General features: G+C 38.3%; 1 protein-coding gene across 1 annotated transcript; it reads right to left on the reverse strand.

Annotated features, from left to right (window-relative positions):
- Positions 1–195: 195 nt before the first annotated feature.
- LOC140927583 (uncharacterized) lies at positions 196–11627 on the reverse strand. The gene is made up of 10 exons (XM_073377259.1): positions 11193–11627; positions 11005–11075; positions 8480–8732; positions 6574–6698; positions 6095–6220; positions 5350–5425; positions 4473–4584; positions 3227–3335; positions 1682–2582; positions 196–1172 (listed from the first exon to the last, which is right to left on the reverse strand). Exons 1-10 carry the CDS (start codon positions 11428–11430, stop codon positions 877–879), a joined length of 2307 nt encoding a protein of 768 aa, XP_073233360.1. The 5' UTR covers positions 11431–11627; the 3' UTR covers positions 196–876.
- Positions 11628–13703: the final 2076 nt, after the last annotated feature.

Genomic DNA, 13703 nt, shown 5'->3' on the forward strand with positions numbered 1-13703 from the left:
AATCAAAAGCAGTCTGTTTTGAAAACCTGCATATTTCCAACGCTGGGAAAAGCTTGATCTGCTTTCTTAAGCCATGCCTTGAATCAGTGAAAACGCTCTTTATTCAACTTATCTTGAATTAACGTTTAAGGTCTTGGTTTCGTAATAATTATAAAATAAATCAGAAAAATAAAACGATTTTTGGGATACCATTGGTCCTAAATATAGTAGCTAATTTAATAATTTGTTCCAGCGCGAAGTTTCCATAAAAGTTTTTAACTTTTTACAATTTCTCTGTTCTACGTCATCCAGAAGTTAAGAGACTACAAACTTAACCGTTTAATATTTAAAAACTAAAAAAAATATATATTTACAAGTTAAGAAAATTCTAGTCCAGAATTATTCACTTTTACTGCGAACAGCACCCAACGAGTCTCAAAATGTCAACTTAAAATTTCCCTTTGGCCTAACCAGTACTCCAACAACATTCCTCGTGACCTTTGTAGTCAGGATTAACGAATAAAATCCCAGGGTTTTATAGTTCGGGAAACTTTAAATCCCATCAAGTGTAAACCTCTTCTTGGTCTCGAATTTATTTCCATATACGTTTCAGCGAGGACATTTGTTTACAAGTGAATCGGGATCACTAAAAACCATCTTAATTCAAGAACAACTTTGCTTAACCTTGCTAAATCAGTTTTGAAGCTTTCAAATGCTGAAATGCTTCTATCTGAATCTTTATCTTAACTGTGATCTGTTCAATCACACCCAGCCTCTGATTGCTTCACGTATAAGACTTTCCACCATTTTGCCGGCCTATCATTTCCTGTCAATGAAAACCAAACGAACATGTCCATCTTGCAGTCTCTCTGAATTACTGATGTCATTGTCTCTTTATCACATCAGAACACAACACGTTTTCTTTTCTCGTTCCACTGTGACATCATTTGGCTGCCTAAAAGTTTTCTTTGGCTCTTCCCACGTGTCATTCACATTGCTGTTTTTATTGTTAGCTTCTGATGTTTGTTTTGCTTGACTTGCCTCAGATGTGACGTCAATAGTCGCAGGTGCACTGTCGTGCTTGATTGCAGATGGAGGTGTGGTGGGTTTGGGTTCGTATTTTGCTGTCACAGCTTGCGAAGAGAGCTTTACATCTTCTGGTGATACTGCCTTCGAACTCTTGATGTCTTTGGCTAAGGTTTTACGATAACAAGCTTGTGAGTTTACATTGGACATTTCGTTACAGAAGGGATTTAGAATCACGGTCACGGTAAACGTCAAACGGCCGATTCAAAATCACAATCTCTCAAGCAGACAGAAACTGTCCAAAATAATTATTCTGCATGAAACTACCTATTTTCACAGGGCCAGTAATAACACATCATTAAATAATACAAACTTATAACGTTGCACGACTTGTTCTTCAAAGCCTTCCGACAAGGTGGACCTCTGAGGCCCTGTATTCTGTGGCTGCCCTAAGATTCAATGCACAATTGAAGCACAAAACGGATTTAACATTAGTTCCCCAACGATAAACATACCAGTTGAATCAACGATCTAAAATTTCAGTGTGTAAATACCGAAAAAACCTGCAATAGAGCGCAAAAGTCATCTTACAAAAGGGGTGGTTTATAGGTGCTAAGATTCTCGCCAAACTGACAAGGACTCGAAGCTGGAGATACACGGACTACAAGAAACTTACCTAACTGATGCAATGCAGCATCCGAAATTTCCCGTGACTCTCTAGACTTTCTCTTATTGAAAGCATCAGGGTAGCCTGAAGTGTCAGGTTGCTGAGACTGATGCCTTCCCCCCGTGCTTCCAGACGATCGTGGCATGGCTACAGGTGCGCCTGCAGTACCAGATAACCGCTGATTTGGTGCACTACTGCTTCCAGAAGATCGAGGCATTGGTACTGGCGGTGTAGCATGTGTTTTTGTTAATTTAGGTATTCCTGTAACAGACTGTTGCGCTGTGTTAGAGTGGACATTAAGCTCCGATAAAGGTTTAGCTGACGGAGTTCTTTGTTCATTTCTTTCCACAACTTCTTGTTTGCTGTGACTACTTTTAATCACGATATTTTCTTTCGTTGTTTGTGGAAACCTAAGGGAGGGATCAGCTGGCAGCTGACGGCGACCTTGCGCTGGAGAGCGAGGAGGCGGACAAGATATTTTAGATGTAGTTTTCTCTTGTACAACCTGCGCTGTCGTAACAGTCCTGCTTTTGTATTGAACATTTTCTGTTAAACCTTCTTCCTTTCTTCCCGCAACATCCTTTCCTTTTGTTACAGTTTCACTAGGTTTTGCATCTTTTGATAAATTGTTTGTTACATCAGCCACTGTGTTAGTCTCCTTTTCATGACCTGTAATACCGACTACTTTGGTTTCACCATTCAATGTTCTTTCATATTTTCTTGTCATAGAAATTTCTACCATCGTTGTATCGTTACCCGCTAGTGGTCGTTTCTCCTCTCCTTGTCTTCTCCCTGGTACAGGTGACTGTTCTTTAGGTTTTATTCTTGACTCGTCTATAGATTTTCTTTTGTTGTCTTCTTCACTCACGTCCATTGCCCTTGGTTCCTCGTTGGCTACTTTCTTTTCCTTCTACATGAAATGAAGAAAACACTATCTTACTTCCTTTTATTACCAGACGTGAAAGTTAGATTTAAGTGGTTTAAATCATACGAATATTGAAAGAATAATAATCAATTGTACGATTGGTTTAAGCAGTAAACTTACATCGTTTGAGGGCAACGAGACAAATTGTCATACCTCCAAACTCAAGCGCTTTTCTCGACTGGAAGAGAACGTATCACATGCCATGCATCAAAGCAAGGCGAACAAAAGCCAACAATCATGTCCCTAGGGAACTCTAAACCCGCTCATGACCAGGTCATGTAACTTAAAATTTGGGACAGCCGCAACCAGTAATTATTTATTTGCCGTTTTAAATTTGGGAGGTTATAACAAAACACTTCACGAGAGGTCCCATGAGAAACAGTGAGCTTTGTCACCCAAACAAAACTTGCTGTTTCCTTTAGGGTCATCCTCAAGTGTTCATTATTGCTTTGTCACTCAGAATGTGAGTGAAATTGTAGTAAGGGAGTCTATTTACTGGTAAGACCAGGCTTGTACGACTCATATACAGGTTGAGCAAGGGTGCAAATGGTGAGCAACAGACATGATACAGCATAACTGACTCGTTTGGAGAGGCAGATGCAGTTTGACACCAGACTAAGCTGCATTACCTTGATCAGGAAGGCCAGCTCGGGATGCTGTCGCAGGATTGCCTCTGCCTTGGCTTCATTCTGAGAAATTGATATCTTGTCCTTGAGGCTTGAACGCTTGACAGACAGCCTAAACATAAATGAAAAGAAAAGTAGTGTCAGGTAAACATGTCAAAAAAATTTCAACACATGGGCGATTTTGATTTTAAGCGCAAGACTGGGCCAGTGTTGTGTTGAATTGGACAATGGGACTGTTTTGAGGCTGTCATTGGGTAAGTCGCAAAAAAAAGTAGGTCAAAATTGGGCCCCCAGAACAGTCCCTAAGTTCGATAGGTCAGTTTGCAATTTTCAAAATTCACTCGTCTCTGGGGCTGAGGGGAATAAACCAAAACAAATTCACTATTCCTCGCTGAAACTCAACATGCTTTCATTTGTTTTGTACCCCTCTGACCATGAATTTTAATACCTAGAAACTGGCCTTCTTGACACCACAGTACACCAATCCAGTCTCAAGAGCAACAACAGGGCTTAAGCAAAAATGATGGCAATGGCAATGAAAGCAGCGAAAAAGCAATAGGGTTAGAATGGCAAAACAACAACTCTGCACGTGCATCATGCTTTTTTGTATATTGCTTTACCGTTGTTACACGACTACAACTTGAGACTTCCTAGTTTTGTTTTCTGGAGGACATGAACACAAGACAACAATTTTCTTTTTCTTTTTCTGAACTTAGATACAACCCTTTAGGATGAACTCCAGAAAAATTCCTCACCATTTGACAAATGGAATGAAATGGGATGAGAGTAATGTAGTATGAAACAGCACAAATTCACTTTCAAAGTAAAACTTTTGCTGCCATTGCCATCGTGGTTACTTAAGCTCTCTGTTGAAATGGCTAAGACTGACACGCAAGTTATTAATGACAATATAATGCACTACGACCCCACACAATCTGTCATTTGAACCAAGTTCAGCATCACAGAAATTTATAATGTATCACCTATTTTTCTTGATGACTTTTCCTTGAGCATAGACAGTTTTTAGAGCGCTTACAAAAAAATTTTAAACAGTTAAGTTCAAGGTTTAATTGTGCTTCTTTATTTTAGTGGTGTGCTGGTGAATCGATTATGAACATAATTTTATTTCATATTTTTCCAAACATTGTGAAAATATTGTTGCCTGAATAGTTGAGTTTCAGAATTATCTTTTAAAAGTGAGTTAAAATTATGTAGATAACAAAGGGAAGAAAAAGAAATAATAACTTACGATCTTGAACTGTTCCTCTTTCGCCGAATGTTCTTTACTTTAAATTTGTTTGTCTTCACTTTACTTCTTAAGTCCATGATAAATTGTCTTGTATCAGCATCTTCACATAAGTCTAACATAAAAGAAAAGAGTAAAAAACATTAACTCAAAATGTAATACAGTTTAATCCTTTTCATACAACAATAGAGGGACTGCTTGCCCCTTTAAGCCCCAGCATATCCACTTGCAAATTCTCCAGACTGCCCTCTGTAGATTTCTTGTGGAATGAGTTGAGAGAACTTGTTAAAAGATCAAAGCATTCTCCCTTTTGTGATCATTTATTATTTCTCATAACCTTTTCTCTTGAGTATGTATTGGTATTGTTAGGAGAGATTGATATTGGTCACTATTGGGGCTTAAAGAGTTAAACATTTAGCCCCACGACTTAGACAGTCCTGAGTATATTATGACCAATCATAATGGAGATAAATACACACAAACACATTGCACACTAATTATAATTAATGTTGTGTATTTTAAATAAAACTAAGGAAACTTGAACATGGGGAAACTCATTTAGTACAGCAACTCAAAAAGACCTCATGAACAATGCCATATTATGGGGCAAATGGTATTGGCAGATCATGTGACCAGCAAACACCTGATTTACATTACCTTTGCCAAATGACAAAAAACACATCCAGACACATTTAAGGAGTTCATGGTTTTTGTAATTTGATAGTAGAATTTAAAATTACCCTTTTGTTAAAATCAATTTTTGAAGCATTTTACTCAATAAATGGATGGACATAATTTGAAACCAAACAGTTTGTCACCATTTTCCTAAACTAGCCACATGGTTTTCAAGGTGTCATAAGGTAGCACAGTCATCCCATACCTAGTGGAGATTCACCATAAGGTGTTCGACTGTCCAGATCAGCTCCATGCTGCACAAGTAACTCAATTGCTTTCTCCTGTTTGACATAAAAAGACAACAAAACATGCTCAATACGAAGTTAAATAAGGTGACAGCACAAACCATTACCCACAATTTTAGACAAAACAAAAAAGAAGAGGAAACCCTGCTTTGCCAAGAAAAAAGATGAAGTTGGGCGAAGGACAAAATGCACCACTTCCCTTTTCTTGATTTGAAGGGAGTCTCAATAATAATATTATTGTTCTGTCTATTTTGTCCAAGATTCCAGATATTAGGTCAAAAAGGTTAAAAACTATGCCTGAGGGCAACACAGACACATTTTCAACTTGCATAATGTGGAAGCTAGGCTTGATTGATTTCAGATTCATCTCTGTATTTCTGCATTGGTAACAAATTCACACGTGAGGTAGTTCTGGAATTTCTGAGAGCTTAGTTTTCTTGAATTTGAAATAAACGTATCCATGGTAATTTAATCCATTCAAAAATGTTTTCACCTGACTGAACACTGAGAAGTTGTAGCCAAAAGTTCACTGCTCATTACGCATGTATGCAGGAACACAGATTTCAATTTGATGACTTTATAGGAGTTTAGTTGACCTGGAGTGACTGTTATTTTCAAATATTTACTACATTGATATCCAAATAAAAGAGTTTTGACAAGGAACAGAGATTAAGCAACAAGCATAACAGAATTAATAAATCTCACATTTCCCCAACAAGCAGCAGCATGGATAGGCTTCCATCCATCCTTGTCCTCAACATCAACATCAGCTTCATTCTCCAGCAAGAACTCCAGCACTTCCTCATATGCATTGGCAGCAGCAATATGCAGCTTACAATGAAAAACATAAATAGTTAAATCTATTCCTGCATTCCATAATCTAACATGGCAAATGTTGACGTTGGAAAAGCTGTCCCAAAATGTAAAATGTCTATGGCATTGTTCATTGTGGTTCAATTTTATACCTGCTTAAAATCTTATTTTGAGCTAGTTTTTCAGTGTTACTGTATTTTGACAAAGGAAACTAAACTATCGATATCAGATGAACCAGAGCTTGATTGAACCTCAACATGGCTATGTAGGTTATAAACAACATTACGTCCTTCCACAATTCAAAACTCAGAAAAAGGTTATTGACATACAGGTAAACGGCTGTCTAAACACTTCATATCAAGAAAACTTACTGCTGTTGCACCCTCCATATCTTTAACTTCTAAATCCCTCTTCTTTTCAATTGCATCTTTTATGTCTTCAAGCATCTGTTTTTCTCTCAATAAAGCTAGCTCATCAACTTTGCTTTCATCAAAGCCTGAAGGATTGGACAATATCAGTAACAATAATATTACAGGAGGTGGTCATTACAAGTATCGAACCACAGGGTGTCTCTTCCAAGGTGAGGTCCTGACATAGCCTGCCAGCAAGCTCACATGTGTGAGTTTAGGAAAAAATTTGGTGGCAGAGCTGTCAGCACTTCAGATAAAGTAAGTCTGCAGATGGGCTACTAATTTTTGAATTCTCTACATTCACTGATGAATGCAGTGATTTAATTGTTAAAAGTGACAGGCTTCAACAGGTTATATCATGACAGAAGCAGGACACCGGGCATAAACGTTCACATCTCAAACTTAATGATAAAAAGCATCGGTAGGCCTGCATGACTTTTGCCTCATATGAAAATGGTGAAATTGTTACTTGGTCCAATAATTTTCTTTCCAGCAGGCACAATTATTATGCTATGAAGGATTCTTAAATTGGAATAAGCAAATGCAGTTCTGTCTGGCTGAGCTTGTACATCAACATCTCCATAGTCATAAAAGTGTCAGTACGCTAGCATGACTTTTAAATCATGTCTAAAAGCTGCTTGTTTCTAACAGGCAGATAATGTTATGGAGAATTTTTAATTTTGACTTTTAGCAAATGTTATTTTTGCAGCTTGTTGAGATGATGGTGGTCTGTTTCACGCATATTAGTTTCTAAGGTTTTTTTTTCTGACTGGATTTGACCTCTGATGCAGTTTCACACAAAAACTCCACCTGAAACTTCCTGTCAGATTTTTTGCTTACATTAATAATGCTTTGCTCCTGTTGGATAGTATCTTGACACCTCAAGAGGGATGAAATTAAAAAATAAATAGCCCACATGCAGGCTAGAAAGTAGTGTCCGATAGCCCGGGGCTAGTGGATTTTGGTATTAAGCTAGTGAATTCTGTTATTAACTTGCCCGACGGGCAAGTGAAGTTTTTTTAGGAATTCAAATTACAGAAGAACTGTGAAATCAATTCTGCTCATCAAGATGTATTTGGGGCTAGTTGAAATTATGTTTGGGCTAGTATATGCTAGCTTAAGCTTGCCCAAATGTAAGCTTTAAAAATGACTTTCTTTGCACCCTGGAGGTGCTGGTAGTTGTTTACAAGAGAGTCTTCAATGAAGGCATTGACTTGGAAAAATTTTGGTGTTTTCAGGGCTCAAAATTAAAAAAACTCCTCAGGTCGCCTTTTGGCGACTGACTGGAGAAACATAGTCGCCAGAGTCGAATTTTTTAGACACAAGTTTGTATAATGTAAACTAAGCCAGAATTTTAGTCACCAAGGAAAAAAATGGCTGTGACATTGGTGACTGTATCAGCCACAATTTCGATCCCTGTGTTTTGAAGAGGTGGTCACTTAATAATTATGGAAGGTGGTTGCTGACATGTTAGGGAGGTGGTTGCCTGTGGAGGGTTGAAAAATCAAGCAATCCTGAACAGGCGGCATGTACAGGGCTGGAAAAAAGACCTGTCCGATAGTCTGGGATGAGAAGATTTTCTGGCTTTTAAACGTTACTTGCCCCGTGCAAGTCATCCTCTAATAAAATCATAACCTAAGACAAGTAAGAAGTTGCCACAGGCAAACAAAGAGCTAATGGCCCAGAGGACAAGTTTGAATTCAAGTTTTTTTCGAGCCCTGAAGATAAGTCTACTATTTGTTGCTCAAGTAGCCAGCAAAAACAAAGGGTTTGCTTCATCCTGCCCATTTGCAGTAATCCAATAAGGGAAACCAAGGTTTATCCTCCAGAAGAGGCATTACTTTCGGAATATGACAAATCACCTTACCATGCTTATCCATTTCTTTGAACAAGTAGTTCTTAAGATCCTCATCATCTTCCACTAAATCAACAGGCAAGTTTCCATCCAAATTGAGAGCAACAACATTGGCCCCACGTTCCACCAAGTATTCAACCATTGGAGCATTTCCACATGCCGCAGAGGCATGCAGGGGTGTCCACAACTCTCTGTCTTCAGCATCAATGTTAGCACCGTAATCCACCAGAAGTTCAGCAATGTCGTCACACTCATCAATACAGGCCTTTTGAAATTACAAAAATTAAATTATGATAAGTTACAGACAAAGTGATATGTGTGGAGAAAAGAACGCAGAAAAAATTTCTGAGTTCGAGGTAGGAGTTGAACCCACAACCTTCCAGACTCTGGTTGGATGCTCTACCAACTGAGCTACTAAGAACTCTAGTGATGAGCAGGTCATTTGTGGGCTGACATAACCACCGCATCGTGCAGTCACATTATGTCATATGAACACACAAGCGGTGAACTAAATGGTCTCTGAGCAATGAATAATTAACAGAAAAAATTATGATATATGTAAATTTACTGTAAGCCACTTGGCTATTTTCAGTCAAGGTGGCCTCATTGGTATACTAAAAAAATGAAACAGTGTTGATTTCGATGTACCAAAACAATCCCACGGGAATTGAACTCTTCTTTCAAGAGAAAACTTTCTTTTGTTTTAAGATAGCCAAGTGGAGCAGAGTGAAAAAACATTGGCGAGGAAAGCAAGAAGAGTGTGGCCTGGGGAGAAAAATAGATGGGGCAGCCTATAGTCTTTGTTTTGATGTCGCCCATCCATGATACCAGATTCTGGTATCATGATCTGTCTGATTGGTCAGATCACTGACTGTTGACAAGAGAGCGATGAAAAATACCCACATTCTCGTAAATGTTATAGAAGACGATGCATTCCAGCATAAAAAAAACACCATAGCTCCTAACCATGTGAGTAAAAGCAATCTCGACATTCGAGTATTAGGCATATCTATGGACTTTTTCAGATAGCAAAAATACCTTCAAGTAAGTCACAGGACAGCTCTTTGAGGAGCCATTCTATAATGTTGCTGGATACTAAAGAAATGAATAGGCCATTTTACAGTTGTGTATGGAAGCGAGACTGAGGGTGACCTTGTTTTGATACAAACCTTTCTGCTTTATTATGTAAATCAAGTTATTCTTATGCTAACTATTATTTTTCAAGAACAATTTCCATAACAAAGCAAAGAAGGTTTGTATCAAAACAAGGTCACCCTCAGCCTCGCTTCTATCCATAACTGTAAAATGGCCTATTCTACTACAAAACAAAAAGATACTTATCTAGCTGAGCACTTACAGAAATGTAACAAGGCGCTGTAAGGGTAAAATCCAAAATTGGTGACAAACGACACAAAGTCAGGCGAAAGGGCCAGAGAAAATTAAGCAAAAATACAATAGTAAAATACCAACAGAGACATAGCTTCCTCCTAAATGTGGGAAATGACAGGTTTTGAAATTCAGACTGGTGACACAGGTAACCCCCTAACAGGGCCGCTGCAACTGTTTCATATCTGATGGCTCTTAAAACTCGGAGGGATTGTGAGAATCATGTTGGGAAAGTTAGGTGGTTGGGTCGAGACTTGACATTGTTTCCCAAGGGAAAACCCTATATTTCTGCTGATAATACTACTATTAATAATAAAAACAATGACATTGCCACAAATTTAGCACGGAGTAAACGAACCCCATACTTTTCGTTTACGTAACGGACAGAGAGAGTCACAAAACGTGATGAAAAAGTCTCAAATTACTCTTTAAAAGCCACCATCACTACACCAAAATAAGCCATGTAAAAAGTTGCATCCAGGGTATAGTGAGTGCTCAGCTGAACAATTTCGCATCAATCAGCATTTGCCATAAATAAATCAACTTTTTTCGTTAATTGTGTGTTTTAATGACCAAAGGTCGCGTTTTAGTCTGAACAATCATAGTTCAAGAAGTCTGTGGTTACATCTAACCTAAACTGTCAAACACAAAGAAATAAATTTACAATAAGACAGAAAGGCGTTCGAGCGGAAAAACCACCACATATATAAGTTAGCAGCCAGAAAACGGTTTCATATCTTCAAATCACGGAAAGTTGATTCGGTCTTTACAGAGTGAACTGTGCTCGAAGGACGCACTTTATCTTTTTCTTAGCTCTACCAAATTATTTAAGCATCATATTTATCTAATCTAACCATATTCTCACTACACAGAGATTTAGACTTTGTTTGAATAGTACAATATTGTGAAAAAAGGATATGGGCTTATAAACAAAAGAAAATTCCAAGTATTAATTAATTTTTTGCGATGAAATTTTACTTGATAAAGCGATTTGTCTCAAAAGTAAAACAAACAAAATTTGCTTTGATTAATAAGCCTAAATAAACATAGAGCAGTTTGGAAAATAGTTCACAAATATCACATCTTAATGCGTTCTCCCTGAGTAAAAATAAAATACGTACCATAAACAACTAAATAAATCTTAGTCTTACTTGGTGAAGAGCGGTTAGTCCATCGTCGTTGGCCAAGTTTGGGTCTACTCCATAATCGAGCATGGTTTTTACTGTATAAGAAACATCAATAATTTAAACTTTGGAAATTAATAAAAAATCTCCACACATAACTACCTTCAAACAATTAAAACTCCACGGAATACAACTTTAAACTAAGTCGAACTAACCTTCGTCGACGTCTCCTCGCGAAGCTGCCTCGAGGAGAATTATCCTTGGTTCGAATTTCACTGGCCTTGCTCGCATAGGTTTCTTTTTCGGCGGTGGAGGACCAATTTCTTTATCTTTATCTCTATCCCATCGTTTAAGTTGCTGAGATCGGCGCTTTCTTGCGAGTTCTAGGCGATCTTGAACTGACAACTTCTCCACCTTCGGAATTTCAGCAACAAGTTCCAAGTGATCCGCCATGTTTAAGCGCGTGCGAGAACAAGCTAACCTCCTCTTGGAGGTAGATTTACAGTGGTGTTTCAATCAACCAACCATTTTTCTCGTCAATCAGCCTGGCTAGGATGAATCTGACAACGAAACAACTCGACCCAAAGAGTTTGTTGTCTGGCAAATTAAGTTTATGCAAATTTTGTATTTTAGAGGCGAGCCAAGGAAAATTCATTATCGTATACCATATATGGAGCGTGGGACGAAGGCGAGACCGATTCCTGACTTCCGGTTTGATTGGAAGCTAGAAATTCTAAGGAAAGTGGGCCTTGCCTCTTCACGGAATTCTTTTAATGTTCAGGCAACAATGGATTTCTAATTCCGTAAGTATTTCAAGAAAATTATTTAACTGAAAATTCGGGATCTCTAGAAATTGCAGGCTCCTGGACGTCTGACTACAAAATCTATCGAATTTTTATCGAAACCTGCTCCGATGTGAATATCAAAGTAATTTAATAACGCTTTATTTTTCTATAGACAAAAAGGATTTAAAATGTCATTCAAAAGTATAAATGATTCCCAGAAGCTACCGTCATTTTCACAGTCAGTTAGCTTTAGTTGCCTTTCACATGCTTTCAACGCCGGCAGCTACGTCAAACCAGAGTCCTCCTGATAATTGCTATATGTGAATATCTCTTTATGATAATCCAATAAAACAGATGTGAATATCATTCAATTAACAAAAACGGATTACGCAAGGGAAGTTGGGGGTGAAAGGTGAAAGTTAGCTCTATACCGGAAGTACGATTTCCACTTTCTGCGTGACCAATGGGGCGTGACTGCCATGACTTGCGTTACGCGAGTGGCATTTATCAAATAAACAGCGCAAAATTACGCAAGCGATGACGACCGATGACACTCAGCTGAGGCTTAAGAGAAGTCATTTTAACGTTAATGAATAGCTTTCCGAGATACAGGAAGACAGAATTGTTTTGATTTATGTAGCTGCTGCGGGAGAGAACTCAATTAGGGAACGCTGAGTCAGCACAAAAAAAAAACAGAAAGAAACCGATACGTGTTTGTTTTGAACGTCCGGTGGTCGGACGACTCTCGAGTGTCGTGTGGTGAAGTTCCACAGACTTCTTTGAATTTCAATGTCACCTTTTGGACTCTTACCCCAAGGAAGCCGGATCCGTAAGGGGATTTGATAGGATTATACCTTATTTGCCTGGTATCATCAAAATTTCACATTTTCGCGAGATATTAAACGCGCGCGAACATAGCAGGCGTGTGCAAGCTTTCTGGGGAGAGGGGGTGTGGCTTCCATCGAGGCTCAGCCTTGAAAAAACGATGCGAATAAAACTTATTTTCACAAGAAAGATTTTTCACTTAGCCTTGTCTCGAAAGTGAGAGTTTTTGGAACTCTGAAATAGCCTATTGGTTTGCTAGTAAGAAAATCTGGAAAACACCCTCAGAATCTCATTTTGTGGGTGTGGCTTGAAAAGTGCAAAATTCAGTAGACTATTGTATTTATTTGGGAGTGATTTAACTAATAATAATTTGTATTCCTCGAGCCCGAAAGGGCACCGAGTCAATAGCTCATGAGGCCGAAGGCCGAATGGGCTATTGACTCAGAGGCCATATTGTTTTAGTAAAATCCAACTAGTTGGTAAAAAATATCGAGAATAAAAAACTTTAAGCTAATTAAAGCTAGACTTTAATCCTTTTTGCCGTGAAAAAGCCGCGCTTTTCGCTACTAGCGGGCTATAAACATATAGCCTAGTAGTAGTAGCTCAACCAATCAGAACATAGCATTGATAATAGACCACTAGTTGGATTTTAGTAAAACGATTTAGCCCTTGCAGAGGGACGAAAACCAGCCATTGATAGTTACATCAAAGCTTTGTTCTAACTCCCAGCCAAAATTTCACCAAGCAGCTTTGTGGTGTCATTTTTCCAAAAGAGGCAGGGTGATCCAGATTGTTTTAATGTCTTTCCACAGAAAATCAATAAATTTAGTAAAGAAAGAGATAATGTTGAGTCAGGGACAAAGGAGAATGAAGATGCTGTAGCAGTACCTCATTATAAGGTTAAAGATGACCTGGATAAATAAAAGGAACAAAAATGTTACCTGATCGCAATATTTCAAGCATCAGTAAGTATCTAAATATCAAAGAGACGTAACTTATGAAACAGAATTGCCTTAAGTGTGGGCCTCTGGGATAAGGGAAAAATTCTTCTTGTGGAATCCAGAATCCTAGTAATTGGAGTCCAGAATACAGTTCAAGGAATGTGAATCACACTAA

The sequence above is a fragment of the Porites lutea genome, chromosome 2, assembly GCF_958299795.1.
Source record: "Porites lutea chromosome 2, jaPorLute2.1, whole genome shotgun sequence".
Lineage (NCBI taxonomy): Eukaryota > Metazoa > Cnidaria > Anthozoa > Scleractinia > Poritidae > Porites > Porites lutea.